The sequence below is a fragment of the Lipophrys pholis genome, assembly GCF_963383615.2.
Source record: "Lipophrys pholis genome assembly, chromosome: 3".
In the NCBI taxonomy this organism is placed as follows: domain Eukaryota; kingdom Metazoa; phylum Chordata; class Actinopteri; order Blenniiformes; family Blenniidae; genus Lipophrys; species Lipophrys pholis.
Window position 1 is genome coordinate 20,888,405 of NC_137627.1, and position 21,463 is coordinate 20,909,867.

Sequence of the window (21,463 nt, forward strand, 5' to 3'; positions counted from 1 at the left end):
CACCCACCTAGTGCATTGTTCTCTGTGTACACGTGCGTGTGCCTTCATTACAAAGACTGCACCCACTAGCGGTCCTACATGAAAATTGCATCTTTTTCAGCGTGTCTGACATTCCCATGTACATTGACATTGTTTAAAAATGTTGCTGTGTAAACGCAAAAACTTTGTATTTCCATATATTTCCACTTGAAACGTTGTGTAAACGGGGCCTCAGTTTATCAGTCGGCCTCAGTTTGCCAGCCTCACCTTTGGTCAGGAACTTTAGATAATGAGATTGCGAGCTGAAGCAGCTCAAATAGTTTTTCTCTGCAGGATCGGTACGCACTTGTCATAACAGAATGGGGAGCTAAACTATACAAGAGATACTCATAATTGAGCCGCTAGAAAGATGGAGGGACAGTTGGATGGATGGATATATTGGTGGGTGGCTGGAAGACATCTGTTGGGATCCAACTGGCAAAGGTTCATTAGCAGCTTTTATTTTTTAAGTGGAAATGACAGGTGTAAGTCTTTATATGTAGACCTGTAACTGTCGTACATGGTAGTTATGGTTGTTCACTGTAGCTTGTTTTATCATTTAAATTTATTGGTATAACATTATTGATACATTCACTTCTAGAAATGTGTATTTTAATGAAATGAGTATTAGTTTCCGTCTTCCCTCATTCATTTATTTTTTTATCATGACTTCTTGTAAAACAATGGTAAAGGAAAAATGCATGGTTAAAAAAAACAGCAACATAACCCTCCGTTAGTGTCTTTATCAAACACACCCTGTAAATCGGTTTGAGTGATTCATAAAGGTGAGTGTTTTCCTAATAGAATTTATCATAATCACTACTAAGACACACTGTTTGACATGTAAGCAACCTGCATGTTTAATAACAAGAACTCGTAATATCATATTTTACATGGATAATTCATAATATCATTGAAAAACTGCAGACTTTACATTAAATCTCAGGTCCTTGGCGTCTGTCTGCATATGTACAGCATTTAAATATGACATTTTATCCATTAAAACAATCCAAACCAAATAAAAAAAATTGATTTACAAACTGCTGGTGCTTTAACTTCTACTCTCTTCAACATATTTGGTTAAATTAAGAGAAATGTGTTCAACTGAAGCAGCAGTCTGTAAGTTCTCCTCAGCAGATCCAAAACGAGGCAATTCATCTGGTGAAAAGGTGCATTGAGGAATTAGCACTAGCTAAAATAGAAAAGGACGTTTTTAAATAAAAATACAAAGACACCTGCCAGACACACCCAACACTCCTGCTGTCCTGATAAACAGGAAAATGTTTGTATTCAAGGAGCCTTGGTGGCATTAGCCCAACTTGGGAAAGTATTGAGGTCAAACATGGCTACGCCCCACGTGTTGATGGCGAGGTTGATGATTAAGACTCCAACAAAGTTGAGGATAAATCCAGCTTTGGCCTGAAACAAGCAAAAGAATATAACAAACAAAGTAAGATCCTGACCTTGATTTAAGGCAATGCAGTATTTTGCCTATATATAAGTAAGTATAAGTATTTTAATTATATGAATTATTAATCTATGGTCTAATCTATCAGGTCACTGAGGTATGTGTAATCTGCATTTTGGTGCTCTGTCTGTCTTGGCTCAGTTTCAGCGGTAATATCCATTATACATCATGCAAGAAAATAGGTAACAATGATCAGATATAGGGATTAATATAAGCTGCTTATCTGAAAACTCTTATCCAAAACACCGAGTACATATCTCCATGCTCCATTACATGACATTTCCCATTTCACTGAAGGTCTCACCATGTCTATGACTTTAAGGTTGCCGTAGGAGAAGGCGACGGCGTTGGGCGGAGTGGCCACAGGCAGCATGAAAGCCAGCGAGGAGGCCATGGTGCAGGGAAGCATGATGTACATTGGGTGTATCTTAATGGCAATGGCCTGAAAAAAATTCAAATGCACATGAGACATTGAATAAAGAAACATTTATCATTTACTGGTTTGGGGGACTGTGTTTGTTCACCTCCATCTCTCTTTATGTTTCATGCAGACTAACAATGGTAGATTTAATGATAATGGCAGGGTACATGATCGGGGAAGACATTGAGATCTGTGTTGTGCATGAATAAACATATGACATCGCTGATACATATGCTTTTCATAATAATAAACATTATTTAGTTTTGCCTCTTCCTTTAAGTAAATCCCCCCGTCCTCCCAGACAGGGATGATGCATTTAACAGGAAAATATTTAAAAATGGATCAGAAAACTAAACCAAAATCATAAAACAATACTTAATCATATGCACTGTGAATATTAAACCATGGTTATAGAAAAATTTAAAACAAGATTACATTCATATTGTGATTATCAGAAGGGGTAAGAGGGAATCAAAAAGTGGGCATTTAAAAGAGGTCATCACTTTCTCAAACAAAATCTGTTTCATAATGTTCAATACTGGCTAATACTTCATGCAAAGCCGCCACTTACCATAGATCTATATGCATACTTAATGATATTATTTTTCACTCCAAACTGCATCATGTGCAATATTTTTTATTCATTTCCTGTTAAATAATTACTTTTAATGTGAAATACCTCCAACGCCTTTACCTCCATACCCACTGTTTTAAATATTTTGGCACACATTTGTACAAAACTCATAGGTTTATTGTATATCATTAAAATTCTTTATAGTAGAGTGTTTCTCTTTTTCTGTGTATCTTGTCATTCCTGCTTCTTTTTCTCCTGTTGTTTTGCCACAGTGACAAGTGAATTTCCCCATTGTGGGATGAATAAAGTCTAAAACCTCCTCTACAAAAGTTTAAGTCTTAAAGCAAATCTTTAGAAGTGACTTTTAAGGAAGTTCCCGGCAGGTTGTTCCTGAGTGGAGTGGCTTTGACAGAAAATAGATTGTCACTTGCTTTTTTTTCAAGCTCAACTTTGTGATCGTCAGAAGGGCTCAATGTGAGGAGCTAATATGGAGTCATGTACGGGGTTATGCTGGGGGTTAGGGCCAGACATGATTTCAATTTATTAGATAAAACTTCACAATGAATTTTAAAATAACTACAGAGGCAATGCCGAGATACTGAGATTGGGGTGATGTGGGAGGAAATATGACAACTGATTAAATGAGTAAAAGATGGCATCAAGCAACCAGGCACTTGAGCACTTAAAAGTATTTGACTTCATTCTGTCATTCATTGACTGAATGTCACATTCATTGATGATTTCATGTATTCGTGTATGTGAGTGAAAGCTTGAACACATCACGACTCACCATGGAGGCCAGGATGGGTAGGAAGAGTGTTGTGGTGGCTGTGTTGCTGGAGCATTCGGTGAACATCGCCACCAGCAGACACAGCAGGATGGAGATGGCAAATGGGGGGATGCTCTGTAGTGGTAAGAGACATTCTCCGAGCCATATTGACAGTCCAGAAACCTTCATCCAGTGTGGTGAAAACACATATCAGCATCCAATGTTTCAACTGTACGTCTCATTTGAGTAAACATATCTTGTCACAGTTGATATAAAATTACATAAAAGACTATTGTGGGATGATGGCTGTTGTTTTTAGACTCTGCAACTGTATAACCAAGACAATAGAATATTTAAAGTTTAAAATCTATAAATTTTTTCTCCAGTTGTAATTATGATGATCTTCTTTACCTCACTTCCGTGAGCTAATGCAAAACCTCCTCCAAGGAGCAAGAGGATGTTCCAGGGCATTTTTTCATGGACGATGTTCCAGTTGAGAAGGGTTGAATAATCCTCAGCAGTATCCTCTGACAGAATAAAGAGGAAAAAGCAAAGGAAGGAAAAAAAACACTGAAAGACTTAATACCTGACTATTTATTAGGTTGGTACAGTCATAAATAATGGTCTTTCTATACCTGTGAAAATGTGTACCTTTGACAGTCTCCAGATAAAACAGTCCATGAAGACAAAAGGCAACACATGTGAAGCCACCAAATGAGAATTAAATCTTATTCTCAGTTTTATTAAAGATTTGACTTTTCCAAGTTGACGCAAGCACTTTGGCACTTCAAAGTGTGCGTCACACCTTATAATTGAGATCAGTATGTCCCTTCTTTGTGAACTAAACACACTGCTTGTTCACTTTTTGAGGAGTGTTGCTCCTTAACGTCAGGAGGAGAACACGCTCGACTTAAGTTACCGGGAGAGAAGAACTAATCGTTGCACTCATCGAGCTGTTGCACAGGCTTGACCTTGAGGCTATCAGGCCTCAAGTCAGGAAGAAGCAGAGATACGATTTTTTAGAAAGTACTGAATCAGCAGGATGATTTGTCACTGGCAGGTAAAGTTCAAGACTGTGCTTGTGGCAGTAAAAGCACAGATAGAGAGACCAGAAGTCTTCATTAAACCACACTTTTATCTTCATGTTACATCCCGCAAACATAAAAGTGTGACAAAATAAAAATGGAACACTTTCTATTGTGCAGTACAAAGATATTTGTCCTTTTGGAAAGTGCATAGGAAAGATACTTTTTTTTGATAATTTATTTTAAATAACAAAACATGATGGTGCTATTATTATTATTATTATTATTATTATTATTATTATTATTATTATTATTATTATTATTATTATTATTATTATTAATAATAATAATCAGATAATAAATAAACTGAATTAGCTAACAAATTGCAAGATCAACAACACAATATCCCAGTTTAATTTTTTTTAATTTCCATTTTTAATGAGTGTAGAAATAAATGACAAAACATAACATTTTTCAATCATATTTTAATTGTTTAAAAACCACCTGTGCATACTCACTACTGTTACTACTCCCTTCAAACTGGTAACCCCTGTTAAATGTTTTATAATATGATTTCACACCTTTAAAATGAGATGCCAGAAATAGTGCATGATCACTTAATTCTATGCAGTTTTGTTCAGTTGAAGGCAGCTGTTGTAATCATGAAACTATGATGGATTAGCTGACCTACCATCACCGGAGCTCCAGCAGCACGAAGGAAACTTGGACGGGATGCAGAAGAACAGTGACGATATCAGTATGGCCACAGTGCCGTCGGTGACGAACCTATTTAGAAATACAATGTTAAACATACAGTACGTTTCATGTTTTGATGCCACAGACGTAGCTTCCACTCACAGACACAAGTTGCTGGAAGATTCTGGACATATGAATGTTACATTTTAACATATTCCTCGTCATGTCTTCTCACCATGAAATGGGCCTGTTATCTGTTATTCTAATATTTTCAAAGCACCAAACAACAGTTGGACTCACACTTTGTCTTTGTTGAAGAGCACGGTGGCCCAGCCGGGTATAAACCCGGGCTCTCGGGTGAACCACAGCAGAACCAGCAGTGTGAAGATAGTCAACACACAAGCTTCAGCAAAGGTCATCCGGCCCAACTGTTTGTGCTGATTTCTGATGACTTGAAACGCCTCCTGGTCAGTCTCTTTTTTTGTGCCGCACCCAAAGGACTTCTTCAAGCTGACAACCAACAAAAGGACAAAAAACGTAAATCCATTTGATTCTTTTATAACAGATGCTTGTAGAGTTTATAGAGAATGATTGTGTTCTCTGGAGGAACTCACTTAAAGCCCAAAAACATGAATTGTAGCCACAGCCATGAAAATGCAAGCGTCAATACCATATTGGGGAATGCAAAGCCGAACCAACTCGCAAAAGTTATTATTCCACCATTCTCCGGGAAGAGTCTGTAAAAAAATTTTTTTAAATACACGGAGAAATCAGATAAATAACAATACTAACAACTGTCTGGGTTTTCTTGAAAGACGAGCAAATCAACAGCTGCATTTCCATTCTAATGCTGAGTGAAGAATTGGCAATGCATGTTAAATAAATTCCACTGAAAAGCTCTTTTTTTTTTCCCAGTTATTTCGACACCCCTGACATAAAGTAAAAAGTTTCAAACCTTTTCTTTAAATCTAATTGTGTAAATGAAGATAGTAAAAATATGAAGATAGTTGAAAATTGTTTTCCTTTTTTTTAATCATATAAAATGCAAGGTAAGAGTCTCAAGGTAGTCATAGATCTCACGCACTCATCGATCTGGCCCTTCAGGATGACATTGGGAGTGCATCCAGTTAGGGTTGCCGTCCCACCGATGCTGGCAGAGTAACAAACGCTCAGACTCATGCCTTTCGACAACATCTCATAACGCTGCTCCCTCTTCAGCCGTCGCTGCTCCGCCTCTGAACTCTGGTGGCAGACAACTGGAGGGACACAGACGAAACCTTCAGGGATCAAAAGATATCCACAAAGCTCAAGTACTCGGTCTGACATGTTTTGATCAACCTTTGACTCAGTGGAGTGAAAAAAGTTTTATCAAAGTTTGTATTGACATTTTCATATTGACCAATGAGAGCAGGATTCACAGGCAGGCCAATTATGGGAGTGTGTCAGTAAATGTTTTGTTATCAATAGCAGCAAAAACAAATTCTGGACTTCTCTTTTCTTCTACATTATGTTCTGTTTAGGAATTCCTATCTTTATATTTTGTGGGCTTGTTAATATTCGATCACTTGACCAAATAGGTTTCCTCTAAATTTAAAACCTTACCTGCAACAGCATCATTTTCAGTTGTTTCCTTCAAGTCTTTGTCCTCATTCTCTTTATCTGAATCTGCGAACACCATTAACAGCAACAGAAGTGAAGCAACGTCCAAAAGCCAAGGAAATAATATCTAAGTAACTCTAAGTCTCTCTCTCTCTCTCTCTCTCTCTCTCTCTCTCTCTCTCTCTCTCTCTCTCTCTCTCTCTCCTCTCTCTCTCACGCACGCATGTGCACACACATGCGCACACACATGCGCACATGCTTATATACACATATTCTTGTAAATAGTGCTTACTGAGGACCTGATTAAAAGACTCACAAAGAAAGGACCACTAATTCTACTAAATTTAGAAACACAAAAATAACATTTTTAACACACACGCACACAGACACATAGACACACACACACACACACACACACACACACACACACCTATGGTGATGTTGCTGTGCTTGAGTTTGAGCTTTTTGTTGTTGCCTTCTTTGTCGTCATTCATCTCAAATGCCTCATTGTCCTGGCCATCCTTCGCGGCACGCAGCTTCATTTCTCGTTCTTCTGCTCTGGCCTCGGTGTCGGACAGCTGCTGCAGAACAGCGTTGGCGATGGGCAGCATCATGGCGGTGGAGGCTGTGTTACTGATCCACATGGACAGGAAGGCTGTGGTGCTCATGAAGCCAATCATTAGGCTGAAAGTGAAGCAAATGTTTGGCCAATAAGGTTAAAAATGAAGATCTGAGATGACCGATGATTCTGTGCTGTGTCCTCAGATGGCTATTCACATCTCAGGATGGCCAGGCGTAACTGATGCAAGACATTTTCCATGTTTTTTACCATTTCCATTTTTTTTCGGGAGCTTCATCACATTGTTGGCAGTTTTTACACGCAATAATTTGTCACTCAAACCTATTGCATTGCAAAGTATGTGGTTCTGCCAGAAAGTCTCTGGGTTTGGAGGGAGCAAGAACTTGATACCAAAAATGTCAATTGAACCCGATCTGTAACTCAATGTAATGACGATTCAATACCATTTTTTTTGGAGACCGTGGAAGGAAGTTTCAGAACCCAGAAAAGGCTGCACATGCACAGGTAGAAGACATACAGAAAGGATCCTATATAACCACCCAAGACTTAAACCAGAGACTATCTTGCTATGATGCAAGAGTGCTCACCACTATTCCATTGTGCCTCCTTTTCTTGGACGTTCACTTTGTTAGTTTGTTTTTATGACTTCGTGATGCACTGTCTCAAGTAAATCTGCAAAGTAAAACTGCATCAAACCAAGATATATTAGGAAAACTTGTACCAGAAAACATGGCTCCATGGCTAAAGGTGGCAGACTATTCAACAAAGAGTATGACCCTACGTACTATGTTTTGTTAATCATTGCTATTGTAAGAAATGACAATGATAAACTACTGAAAAAGTATTATTTCAACTAAACTTCATTTGTTGCCCAAAGGGGAGAAAAAACATTCATGGACTGTACACATTGTGATCAAATGATCAGATGAACCCCAGATCAGGCATGTGTTGGCCAGGCGTGTGGTTGTTGATAGATTGCTATAAATGTGAAGACCTGGCTGCAGAAGAACTCATCCAGTTCAAGAGCTGATTACCAAAACAAAGTGGCAATCCATTCAATTACAAAGTTTCAGGTTCAAACCACATGAAGAGCAGTACTGTGGCAGTACACTGCATAGATAGGCTGACTTCAGCCTCAGTCCTGAGAAATGGAGTAGAATATGGAGGAGCAGAGTAAAGAAACCTACAGAGAAGGCTTCACGCCCACAATGAGCAAAACTTGAAGGGCAATCCTCTCGTGCAGGTTCCAGTGCTCAACAGCGATGGCAACCAGAAGCCCACCAAAAAACAACATGTTGGAGTCCTTCAGGTACTGGACACAGACCTGGATGAGAAAGAACAAAATGAATCATTGAGAATCATAATAGTGTCAAATAGAGAAGATGGGAAAAAAAATAGCAGTGTGCAAAGGCAAAGTACCTCGGTTGCCTCCATGATGCCCAACATTGGAAAGAGGACGACTGGCAGCAATGCGGTCATAGCCAGAGGAATACACTCTGTGCACCAGTACAGAGCCATGAGGATTATTGCAAAGCCACATTTTGCTTCCTGTGAACACACACCAAGGCTGCTTAGCTTAACATGCTTGTTAAAAACACTTGTTTACTGCATGATGTGCACGACTAGAGCATGTCTGATTGGTATGGATGTTGGCATCTGCTTGTTCCAAAGGAATAAAGACGATGCAGGTAGAACCCTGTAAAACCTCCCCTCAATGCAAGGTCTAACCACTCGCATTTGTTTTTGCTCATTCTAGTTCTTATTGAGTAATTCTAGAGGTACCTCCTGACATCATCAGCCTGTAGCAGTGTGGACGGATGAGAAATTTAGATTTGGGAAAGAATACCAAATAAAACAGAGAGTGGTATGGCTTATGCTGACAATTGAACCAAGAATGTGTTCGCTTTCAAATTTGTGCAGAGGCGCAGATCATTTTGTGACATATGTCCAGCCACATGAACAATCAGATATGGAAATTGGTGTTGTGTTGCTGGGAAGATGCAAAAGTTCTGTGACTGCTGCCTCCAGATGGACAACAGACGAGCGACTCACCATGAAAGTGTCAGATTGTGATGTAGATTTGTGTGTTATGTTGAGCATCTTAATGGAAATATGTGTTTTGTTGATTGATAAACAATTAAGTCATATTCATTTGTGAAATATCTCACTGCTGTGATGCTAAAGACTCTGTATTCTTCAGCCTTGTTGAACTGTTTCTGATGAGTTGTGTTTTACCATCAAAGTGTCCAGTTTGTTAATCATGATTTTCATTTAAACCACCGCCCATGTAAAGGTTGAACTCACAAACCTTCAGATTGTAAGACTGGTGCGCCACTATCTGGATGGTTTACATGAATAGTTTTGTTAAGTGGATGACAGTGACTTGTCGTCAGTATTTTAGTACAGAAGCCTGTCAGACAACACAAGCGTGTTATAAATAGAATTGTTATGATTGACCCAGCAAAACGAATTCAAAACTGACATCATGAAATGCCAGGAATCAAGACACCACCCTTTTGTTAACGTTGGTTTGCAGATATCCAGATGATATGAGAATAAATGCAAGTTGTCAGTTGCTGTATTTTGCAGGTCTGATGACCTGTGTTACTTTCTCAAAACCTGGGAATGGGTTAAACTCACAACCTTCACATTAGGACTCTTCTGTGCTACGCGTCGCCGACTGTGCCAACTGGTCGTCAAACGTTGCCTTGTCATAAAGTGGGTTGATTGTCACCATTATAGCTGTTCACAAGAAAAACAGTAGTACAATAACACCTGACTATCTGAGCCTTTTGTTTAATAGTTTTCTTTCTTAAATACAGGATGAATTTGATGAATAGTTGTATAAATATATTGACTTTCAACAATCGGTCATAATTTTTGCTGAACATGTCTGTCATCCAGGTGGATGAAAACAGTTGGAGCAGACATTAATTAACCAGAAGAATCAACAATGAATAGTTAATAGTTAACAATTTGATTTAAAGAGTAGTTATATTCGTTAATATTTAAAGACCTTGTAAAACCTCATTTTGGGAAATAAATGGTATTTGTAAATATTTATTTCTCTCTCTCCAGACTCTTTCATTTCTTGGCGATCCAGAAAGAACAATGCTTATCCGTGTGTGTCTTTGAGTAACGCCTCTGTTCATTATCGTTCTTCAGCAACTCTGAGAATTTCAACTCACCTATCAGGCACGGTGAGTTTTACAACGCAAGTTTGTGACTTTGATGATCAGAAAAATGACCTTTATACTGCTCAATCCTACTATCAGCTGAGAAGTGGCAGTTGCAGTAGGTAAAACAAAAAAAGTCGTTTTTGTACTCGACTTTAGACTTTAGACTTTAGACTTTGCGTTATTTATCCCTTGGGAGGACTCCGTCAGGGAAATTTAAGTCCCAGCAGCTTAATAGAAGAGGAGCAGCACACAGAGGACAACAAAGATAAGTTACAGAAAAAGGTACAAGGTATGATACAAACTCTTAACTAACCTTAACTTAACTAAATGTAGAAGTGGCAAAAAGAATAAGACTCCGAGCAAAATATAGTACAGAAAATAAAAAATAATATAAACTCTTAACTAACCTTAACTTAACTAAATATAGAAATGGCAAAAAGAATTAGACTCCTAACAAAATATAGGAGTGAAAGTGGCAGATTTTGCACTGTGGTTACAGACAGAATTATTGCACAAGTATGATCATTTGCAGTGAATAGACAATTAGATATTGCACAGTTTTGCATTATGGTATGTGAGATGGAGGATGGTGAGGTGGATGAGGTGGATGGCGGCTACTACTGCTACTTCCTTTCTGTACTCTGTCACCTCCTCCCCCCATACTACTGTTGTACATTGAATAAAATCATGAGAGGAGCAATATTTAATTTTCTCTGCATAACTGCTGATGTTTCAAGAAAAGAATCTCACCTGAAGCTGCACTCACCTACACATCTGTCATAAAAAAGAACATTTAGAACAACAGCAAAACATTCGAGGTCAAGCAATTGTTGTTACAAAGCCAAGTACTGTTTACCCAGTGAAGGACATGATTCAAATGCAATGTCTTCAGAACACTTCTTGCAAAACGATCCAGCATCAGATGAAGAGGAGAAGATAAAGTGGAAGCAAAAGAAGAAGAAATAATAAGGTAGAAGAAAACAAAGTAGATAAGGAGACGACAAATGGGACAAAAGTTAGAAGGCAAAGGTGAACAAAAACAATGTTATAAAGTGTTGAAATTTGCATTATCTTAATTACATTAAATTAAATTAAATTAATCGCATGACAGTGAAGTCAATTAAAGTGTGATGATATGAAATTACTGAACAGGAGGGTTGTTTGTAAGCGAGTTGAATCTGAATGTATTGTGAACTTGACCTTAGGATTCGATTAAACTTCATTTAAAAATACAAGAAAAGAAATAGCTTCTCATCTCATGAGAGGCTACCAAAAGGTAGTTGATCGATGAATTGTGTCTAACTCAGAAGGTAATCCTTGAGTTAAATGTGACTTGATAATGTAATGTATGTTTCTGTGGAAAAGTTCAATTGAATAATTACAAATTAACAAGATCGCTTAATGAAAAACACACCAGAAACTCAGTCTTAGTCCTACACATGTTCAGCAATACTTGCCTGCTTTAGTTACCATCTTGATCAAGCACTGTGAGTTAACCTCATAACCAGAATGTAATTAAGCGTCTGAAAACTATCTAAAAATTAATCCTACAACAAATTAACATACATTCTCTTACACTTGTGTTCATTTTCTTACCAGAGTGGGGATGATAATTGGCAGAGGTAGGAGTAAGAGAGGAGTAAGGATTATTACAAAGTAATTCCTGTAACCCCACAGTCTTCTGAGGAATCCAGCCATGACCCACACAGAGTGATGGACATAAAAAAGAATGAGAATTAAAATGAAAATAAATGACGGTCGAAAATCGACGCACTGTATTAAGAGCGGATCCTGTTAAAGGTCCAGGTATATATAGCTGTCCATAAAGGATGTCCCCCTGACAAAATGATTAAAAATTAACTTTTGAGTGAGGTTAAGTGAGAGGACTGTGGAGCTTCTAGGCGACTCCAGTGAGTCAGATAAGGAATGTAGCAATCCCTTTGATCTCTTTCACGGTGTAATAGAACAAGGTTGGTTTGGGCCTTTCTTTTTCTTTTTCTTTTTCTTTTTCTTTTTCTTTTTCTTTTTCTTTTTCCTCTTCTTTTCTTTTTCTTTTCTTTTTTTTTTGCCTGTGTCAGGGGAAAATGAAGTTTAGGACAGGAGATACCACACATTGAAAACGTACAAGACCTAAATGAAAGAGTTCTTCATTAACTGTGGAAAAAACACTGCAAACACTAATATAACAGCACGCCTGTCTGAAGTGACTTTGGTTTACATATGATTTCGTGACATACTGCAACATCAATGAATCTGCATAATCAATCAATCAATATTTATTTATATAGCCCTGTGCTTCACAGTGAGAAACTGTTCTTAAAACAGCAATAAAACATCACAAAAATATTCATCTAAATGAAATAAAATAAATAATAGTATAGTAATAATAAGTTTTAAGAAGTTTGATGAAATAACAGGCTTGGTAAATACTTTTTTTTTAACTGCTTCATTGTGAGAAAATAAGAAATAACATGATTGAAATAAATAAAAAGAAACAAAGAAAGATAAATTAAAGACTAATTGCATGAGTTGAAATGTTTAATAACAGACATTCATGTGTGATAAACCATATTTATATTATTATAATTATTATAATATTATTTGCTGTTTATTTCTGTTTAACCCTTTAACGTTCTGCTCGACCAAACGGTGGAGCACACTTTGACACAGTATATCTTTAAAAAGACTATTCATTGTTGTTATTTGTGTCCCAAGGAAATAAAAAAAATACAAATAAATAATGTTGCCATTGCTTTTAACTTGGTGAGGACTTTAAAGGATTAAGGGGAAACAAGTTTATTAATTTAATGTATTTAATCTGGGTGTGATTGTAAAGATATTTTTGTGATTTTGTGTGTTTAATATACTTATATTAATACTGTAATATTGTAAATATTACTGCTACTATGTGTATTTCCCCCCATCTGGGTCTCCTGTACTTTCTTGTGTATGTATACATATATTTATCTACTTATATATACATAGTCTATTGTCTTGTGTGCCACTATCCCAACTATCTTGTGCGATGTGGAGCTGCTGATGTGATGACCAACTTCCCCCACGTCAGATGAATGAAGTCTGATCTAATTTATTTTTAAGCTTTAAAAATTATAGTGTAATTCCCCTGTTCGTCCACATGAGGTTACTGAGTCCACGTCTCTTCCTTCATTGAAGCCAGTTCAACACAAAAGAAGTGTTTCTGTGCGCGCTGCAGCGCGGTGGAGGAGATTTGACGAGATGCGCACTTCAGCTGCGCCTTGTGCGCCTCCCGGAAAGGTCTGGTATTCGTAGTTTCGTGTCACCGTGCAGCCTGCCGGACCTGCCGGGACATGGAGGAGCTGGACACCGCTGCGATCCTTCCCGGAGACGCCCTCGGCGCCACGTCCACCCCGGAGGACACGGAGGAAGCCGGGACCGGCTGCTGCGGAGGCGCACGGCCGCCACTGAAGTGCTGCCGGCTGCCGTGGCTGAGCGTGGAGCCGGTGCTGCTGCTCTCCATGTTCTCCTTGTCCATGCAGCTCCCCCTGAACGCCCAGTATCTGTGGGAGCGCATCAGCGAGGACGTGGGCTACAACGGCACCAAACAGTCCGGGTGCAGCAACAGATCCGCGCCCCCCGACCCCCTGGAGGAGGTAGACCCACTCACTCATCCACTAAACGATGCGCGCAAACTCCACGAAACATCTTTGTGTCTTTAAAGTGTTGTTGTTGTTGTTGTTCATTTGACCAAGGTCCTTTGCTCCATGTTGCGGGAGCAGTTTATACCTTTTTTGAATTATTCTTCAGATCTTGATCACCCCCTATTGATAATAGTTCAGTTCAGACAGCTTTATTTGTAATAATAATTATATTGATAATAATGATAATTATTATTACTATGCATTGTATTTGTAATGTATTTCTCAGTGCTACAAGAACATACTCAAAAAGAAACAAAACAAACACTCAATATTACAAATTTATAAAGAGTCTATAAAGTAAGTTAAAAGCGTCTTTTAAATGACTTTTGTGCTCGTGTGCTCTACAAACCACACAGTAAAAATTAAGCAACATAAAACTTAAAATTCCAAACTTAAAGAGTCCTCAGAGTGAGTTACATCCCACAAGGGGCAACACATTTGCTGCTACCCACCTCCCAGTGTACATGCATGCATACAGTCAGTCGCAACATAAATAAAAAAAAACATCAGTCCGTCAAAGACGCAAATTTAAGCAGGAGACATGTCACAACATTGTAAGTTGCCCATGTATATGAGTCATAGAGCGAGAAAAAAAACAGATCAAATAAAAGATAAGGAATATGAGGTAAAAACAAAGCAATATAAAAACAGTGATGAAAAACGAGAAATAGATCATTTCATAGGAGCACAATTTCAATATATTGCACATAGATTGTATTCAGAATGCAGGATGCCAAAAAGAATGGAAAACTTAGTTTCAATCTAAAAGGATGCACACAGCACAGCAGCTGAGGAGCAAAAGAGTTTCAACACAAACTGATGAGATGAAAAGGGTTAACTTTCTCGGAATTGGGGGGGGGGGGGGGGGGGGGGGGGGGTTAAAATGGGTTTCTCATGAACAACTACAGAAGTCATGTCTTATGTAAACACAGTGGGAGAGTGATGGCTGAAGCTGTGAAAGTGAAAATACACACAGAAATTCATAAACTTCTTTTAGGTCAAAAATGAAAGCAATAACCAAAAAGCACCAAGAGACATGAACAGTCCCGTCAAAGAGAAGTGTAGAGCATCTCTGTTTTAAAGTCCATCATCCTGGTGGGAGTTCAGTCGCTGCCGTTGTCGATCAAGATCAAAATAACATGCTGAAGACGTTCCACAGAGAGATGGAGATCTGAAAACACACCTGCTGAGGAGAAACGTGTCACCTGTAGTTGATGCTCTGGTCTCCTCGCTGAATCGCTCCAACTAGAAGCAACAGACTCACTCTGAATCTTTTGGACTTGTTCAGATTGCCTGAAGTACAAAATCAGCGTTTTAAAAGAACAAACATTGTAGAAGTGAAGCCAGAAGCAGTTCCACAAAGAGGAAGAGCGGTCATGAGTGGAAACCAAGGCAGACGGACGTGACGAGCCTCCACATTGCAAAATGTTCAAACTAGTTTGACCGGCGGTCGTCAAAGTGTGCAGTGGGAATTCCACCAGGGGTCTTGTTTCCATTCATTGACTCGAGCTTAAAACCATCAAACAAGTGTTTTTAGAACGGACTATATTGTAAGTATAATCAAGATGTTAAAATCACAGGCTGTGGTGTATATTTCTGAGTGTAACCAGATTTTATATATATATATATTATTTTATAAAAAAAATTTACATATTTGCTAGAAATTAAATCTTCATTCATTCAAAATCATTAACAATTCTGGCATTTAAGAGGCTTTATAATATTTGATGCTGCCGCTCCCACTGTTATGTCGTGGCGCAATATAATCAGGGACTGCATTCCAACTCAACTTATTACATTTATGTTTCACTCAAGGTCGGATGTATTTTACAGAATCTGGGATCTTTATTTACAAAATGTCAGACCCACAGTATCGTTGACGCTCTTGCAGGGATTCCCAAAGTCAACCTAACTTAGATACTTCAAGGATTGACATAGATTTGAGTCTGAATGAAGATTGTATGTGAGCTGTTGTGTTTTTGCTGTGTTTGTTGTTTAAATGAAAATGTAATAACAATATTCTTTTTAAAACAAAAACAATTGTTTGTCCACATTTGGGCTCTGGAGCATCTCTTCTCACGACTGTGGTTCCACTTGTGTGTTTTCCAGCAGGTGCAAATCTTGACGGCCAGGTGGAATCTGTACATCAACCTGGCCGGTTTCTCTGTCGGCCTGTTGACGGTCCCCGTCATGGGCTCGTGGAGCGACCTGGCCGGTCGCAGGCCGGTCCTCATTGTGGTCAACCTGGGCATTGCCCTGCAGACGGTGGTTTACCTGGTGGTGATGTACCTCAAGCTGCCCGTGGCCTACTTTCTGCTGGGGAAGATGCTCAGTGGCCTCACGGGAGACTTCACCGCTCTCCTGGCCGCCTGCTTTGCGTACGTGGCTGACGTCAGTGACAAGAAGTCCCGAACGTTCAGGGTGGCCGTCCTGGAGGCTTGCCTGGGCTGCTCGGGGATGGTGGCTAGTATTAGTGGGGGGAAGTGGCTGCAGGCACAAGGGTAGGAAGAGTGTTTGTTTGTTTGTTTGATTGATTTATTCACTATAAATATCTTCAGAAGAGAGCAAAATATAAATCCATTTTTTTTGTTTGTTTTTTTGTTTCTTCTTCAGTTACATCAACCCGTTTTGGATGGTGCTGTCCACCAGCTTGGCCGCCGTGCTGTACACGTACCTGTTTGTGCACGAGTCCATCAAGACGGACCCGAGCGCCAAGCTCTTCACCACACGCCACCACAAGGCCGTGTGGCGCCTGTTCAGGACGGGAGGCCGCAGCGACATGGCTGCCGAGAGGTTTCACAGGTGCAAGCTGTGGCTGTACACGCTGTGCTTCTTCATCGTGGTGGGCGTGCACTTCGGCTGCAGGGACCTGTACGTGCTGTACGTGCTGACCTCGCCGCTGTGCTGGGGGCCGTACCTCATCGGCATCGGGGCCGCGGCTCAGAACCTGTCCTTCCTGACCAGTCTGCTGGGCCTGAAGGCGCTGCAGCGCTGCCTGGAGGAGTCCTGGGTGGCGCTCCTCGGCCTGGCCTCCAACATCGCCGGGCAGATCGTCATCTCTATAGCCGACACAACCCAACTCATGTTTACAGGTCAGACACGGGGTTCTTCAGTCTTCGAGTAAATTCACCACCGTCAGCTGGGAATTTCTCCAGCAACCTTACGTTTCATACCGCAGTGTAGAAGATATGTAGATGTATGGTATTTGGCTCATTGCCCCTTTTATGGTCAAATCTAAAAAAGTTAAAAGACAATATAAAGCATTCAACCATAATATCATAACTACTTGAGTTACAGTAAGTTACATGATTACATTTACTCTACAATATTTAAAAGACATTTATAAGAAAAGTTCATTAATTCTCGTGTGATTTAATTCTTTAAAATATCATGAGATAATGGAAATTTGATCACCATCCATTTTATCCTTCTTTATTTTTTTTTTTCCCAAATCCAACTTTTTTTACTGTCATATGTTAATAGACACTCACATGACTTTTAGTGTCTCCTGCAGCCATTACACAAAACTGCTGGTGAGCTGTTACCCTTAAGCCATAACATGATGACTCAGTGCCTTGTATAGTCTCCCGACAGCTTTCTATCAAAACCAGCTTTATCTATTGTGGCAGCCTTGATTTCCTGTTGGCTTTTCACAAGCGCACTGCTTTTTTTCTTTTTCTTCCTTGGACAATTTTTGATAGAGGCTGACTGTGTTGGGCTACATTTCCCCCCAAGGAAGTCCTTGGCACAGGATCCTCTCAGGAACTTAAATCACTCTAACTTGATGCTGGACTTGATTGTTTAGAGCGATAGTGTAAAATGACTCAAATAAGAGCAGAACAGTTTGTAAAAGGATGTGTTGTTTTTTGTTTGTTTGAAGGTTTTTTTTCTATAGAATTGTACACAATTTAAGAGCAATTATAAGTCTAATACTCAGTGGCGCTCAGGAGGCTCCAGCCTGCTGCACACAGGTAATAGTCATTTAACGGCTACCCTGGCGACGTGTTAAACATTGACCAAGAAGAAAACAAACATCACAGCAGGGTGCACAACGCCAAAAAAAAAAAAAGCTGTTGAGTTCAATGTCTCCTGAGTTTTATTATCATTTCTTTTTATTGTTCTTTCCCTGCTGCTCCACTGGCAAAAATGATTTTACATTTCTTTCTTGGAAAACTTCTTTTAGGAGGTTTCAGTGAGCAACAGGTCGAGTCGACCTCACACACGTCAGCAACTTTAGTTACAAGCCAATAAAAAAAGAAACACCCGGGACTGCTTTTACTTTGAGCCTTTGGAAATCATTAACTTATTCCAACTTTTTCAGCCAAGCAGGAAAACTCCATTATTGTTCATGAGTTACATTTGAGGTTTTGCCTTTTATCCTTTTAAAAGTAAAACATTCTATTGAATTAAACCATCTTTGACTTATTTATGTCATGATTTGTTTTTCAAAAATTAATAGGAAATCATAGGTTTTAATTGGCCCCAATTTTTTTTTTTTCCCTTCCTGCGACTCTCTGGCCCAGAGGAAGCCCACCCACTCTTAAAAATACACCAGTATGAAATGTTTTAAAGAGTTCTGTTTACTTTCATGTCGAGCAGTTCACTTAATAACATGAAAATGTTATTATTTTTCCCTCCAGGCTACGGCCTGAGTTTTCTCTCCATGGCCGTGACGCCGGTGGTCCGAGCGAAGCTGTCCAAGCTGGTGGACCCGTCAGAGCAAGGTCAGTGCTGAGGATTGTGTGTAAAACAGATGATCCACAGGTTCAAAACGAGAGGCGGCTCAGTGACGCAGCTGCGCAACGAGTCGCTGTGCTAATTAGATCTGCTACACAGCAGCGCAGTTTGATTTGAAGCGCATGTTTGTGTCACGAGGGACAGCAGGCAATGTTTGTGTGTGTGTGTGTGTGTGTGTGTGCGTGTGCGTGTGTGTGTGTGTGTGTGTGTGTGTGTGTGTGTGTGTGTGTGTGTGTGTGTGTGTGTGTGTGTGTGTGTGTGTGTGTGCGTGTGTGTGTGTGTGTGTGTCCCAGGTGTCCTGTTTGCCTCTGTGGCTTGTGTGGAGAGCCTGTGTTTCCTGGTGGGCAGCTCAGTGTTTAACTCCCTCTACCCGGCCACGCTGGAGTTCATGAAGGGCTTCCCGTTTCTGTTTGGCGCCGTCGTCCTCCTCATCCCTGCCGCAATCATCGGGTGAGTCCGCTCATCCTTCGCGGTCTGTATTTTAGTCGTATTCATTAGATTAAAATGCTGGATTTGTGTTGGTTTGCCTCCACAGGGGCCTGCAGTGTTTAGAGCGGAGGAACCACAGAGACGTCGTAGTTTCCTGAGCTGGAAGGAGGAGCAGGGCGAGAGACGTTAAAGTTCATCCTGGTGTTGAGCCCCTCCGACGTGAAGGCCTCCTCACAGCTCTCTGTGACGGGCCGGACGGGTAGTTTTCCAGGATCGATAAAGGGATTATTTTATCTAGTCACACCAAAGAAATTAAATCCAACGTACCAGCGAAGATCAACCCCCCCGATAGACGTCACCGCTGTCTTGGTTAGATTAGGTTATGGACAATGTCGCCATGTGATATCCTGTCTGGCCTAAATTACTGAATTACTGGGGTTTTTTCATGAGGGTGAATGAACAAGATTCATGCCAAGGTTTACATTTTACATTTATGAATTTACAGTTTATGGGAACCACTTTAGGTTTTTACTAAAAAAAAGCTTAAGACCATTTTAATACATTATTCTTGCAAGAAGAGACAAATGTCACAGTACAACCTTGGCGGGAGGTTCGTCTAACAATGAAGTCGTAAAGCGGTTTCTTAAAGGCTGAATTGTTTTGAGAAAGATCCAAGTCCAGACCCAAGATCCAGACACTGAAGGTCACAAAATTGCTGACACAGCTCGTCCTTGAAACACTAAATGTGAAATAACACTTCATTCTTTATGAGACTAAAGCGAGATTCACTTAAAAATGACATCCAACACTGAAACATCTTCTCTCTTCACAGTCGATTATTATTGTTAGAATAGTAATTATCGACACATTAAACTGATGTTTTCTTACTGAAAATAAAGTAAGAAATGAAAATACATCTAATGCTAAAATCAACATCCTGCCAGCCAATAAACAATCTAATAATATGAAGTAAAAAGGGATTTTATTTTTTGATAAGGGAGATAAAGTCCCGACTTAAACAGTCTCAGAACAAAATATGTGAGAATTTTACTCTGTACTTCATGAGACCTTTTTCAGACCGAAAAATTTACGAGGTACATTTAGTAAGCTCTATTTCGCAGCATGTAACTCTGCAACAAAAGTCAAAACGTTTTTCTTTCTCTTTGCTTGAGCGTCATCTGCAACAGACCGTGTCACTGTGTTTTTCACTTTGTATATTACTACCTCATCTAAATCAGTCAACACTGCGGGTCGGATAGTAACGTACTAATGCTACGCTACAATAAGGCGGAAAAAGTAAAGCTCGTAATTTCAGCGTAAAACCTTTTCAGATAATAAAACCGTACAGTTGAGGATTCGTTATATAGAAGTGCATCTCAAAATTAGAACACAATGTAAAAGTTTGGGTTTTATAGTTGAATACAAAGTGAGAGTTTTAATATATATTTTTTTCACATAAAATGACAAATTGAATGACTTTGTTTAATCTTGATCTTGAAGCTTAATCAGAAATACAGTATTTTATAATGTTACACTATTTTATACATTCGGGTGTTTTTGCAATTATATTTTTGGGCCAGAAAGAAGGGATTCTCAAAATGAACATAAATGGTTGAAACGTTCTAATGCAGGGGTCTGCAACCTGCGTCTCTGGAGACACATGAAAACTTTCTCAGTATTGGCTTTTATGAAGTACCCTGAAAATTACATGTATAACAATTTTCATCTTATTTATATCTTTTATTTTTTTTCCATTTATTATGTGTACACCTAAAATTACTATTTACAATAAAATTGTTGTTATGTCAACACAAACATATCATGTTATCTGGTTGTGAGCAGATTGTTGGTCACCAGAAATGTCCAAATACACCACAGCACAAAGCTGAACTGCCCCTGTGGCCAGAGGTCAACCCTCCACCCATCATTTGGCCTCTCCATCAAGCAGAGTAAAGCCCACGTCCCGCCATCACCGACACGGGATAGTCCCACCGCGCAGGCCCGTTAGCCCACATGCACAGGCGGGGTCACGTCCCGGCTGCACAGCGAGGGAACCGAAGCCGCCGCTTCGGCTTCAAACTGCACAAAGGGAAGTTTGGTAGGTTAAGTGAAGTATTTAAATGAGCTGCTGTGAATTGATCGCTGTTAACATCAGAGCTGCAGGTCGGTCGGCTCGGGTGTCCAAAGCCACTTCTTCTGTGAAAAAAATGATTTCTACCCGAGCTCATCGGGAGGATTTTCTATCGTTTCTTCACAAAATGTTCTGACTTGAATAAAATACATTTACA

The 21,463-nt window shown here is 39.5% G+C and overlaps 2 protein-coding genes across 2 annotated transcripts; one reads left to right on the top strand and one right to left on the bottom strand.

Moving 5' to 3' along the window:
• Window positions 1-856: 856 nt before the first annotated feature.
• On the bottom strand, window positions 857-12,109 carry LOC308107207 (solute carrier family 13 member 2-like). The gene is made up of 13 exons (XM_080459406.1): window positions 11,926-12,109; window positions 8,570-8,698; window positions 8,338-8,474; window positions 7,001-7,254; window positions 6,574-6,636; window positions 6,056-6,227; window positions 5,586-5,708; window positions 5,272-5,481; window positions 4,967-5,061; window positions 3,662-3,777; window positions 3,272-3,433; window positions 1,791-1,928; window positions 857-1,437 (listed from the first exon to the last, which is right to left on the bottom strand). The coding sequence occupies exons 1-13, from the start codon at window positions 12,025-12,027 to the stop codon at window positions 1,309-1,311; spliced, it is 1,830 nt and encodes a 609-aa protein (XP_080315532.1). The 5' UTR covers window positions 12,028-12,109; the 3' UTR covers window positions 857-1,308.
• Window positions 12,110-13,634: 1,525 nt separating this feature from the next.
• slc46a1 (solute carrier family 46 member 1) lies at window positions 13,635-21,302 on the top strand. Its single transcript, XM_080460423.1, has 6 exons — window positions 13,635-13,961; window positions 16,119-16,510; window positions 16,623-17,101; window positions 18,650-18,733; window positions 19,040-19,196; window positions 19,282-21,302. Exons 1-6 carry the CDS (start codon window positions 13,659-13,661, stop codon window positions 19,331-19,333), a joined length of 1,467 nt encoding a protein of 488 aa, XP_080316549.1. The 5' UTR covers window positions 13,635-13,658; the 3' UTR covers window positions 19,334-21,302.
• The last annotated feature ends 161 nt before the right edge of the window (window positions 21,303-21,463 follow it).

Excerpts from the sequence above, each read along its gene's own strand:
- LOC308107207 (XM_080459406.1), bottom strand. The coding sequence starts at position 12,027 with ATGGCTGGATTCCTCAGAAGACTGTGGGGTTACAGGAATTACTTTGTA. Across the intron at positions 7,255-8,337 it reads GTGGGCGTGAAGCCTTCTCT|CCTAATGATTGGCTTCATGA; the intron begins GTAGGTTTCTTT and ends CTTCACTTTCAG. Across the intron at positions 6,228-6,573 it reads TGAAAATGATGCTGTTGCAG|TTGTCTGCCACCAGAGTTCA; the intron begins GTAAGGTTTTAA and ends GTGTCCCTCCAG.
- slc46a1 (XM_080460423.1), top strand. The coding sequence starts at position 13,659 with ATGGAGGAGCTGGACACCGCTGCGATCCTTCCCGGAGACGCCCTCGGC. Across the intron at positions 13,962-16,118 it reads CCCCCGACCCCCTGGAGGAG|CAGGTGCAAATCTTGACGGC; the intron begins GTAGACCCACTC and ends TGTGTTTTCCAG. Across the intron at positions 17,102-18,649 it reads AACCCAACTCATGTTTACAG|GCTACGGCCTGAGTTTTCTC; the intron begins GTCAGACACGGG and ends TTTTCCCTCCAG.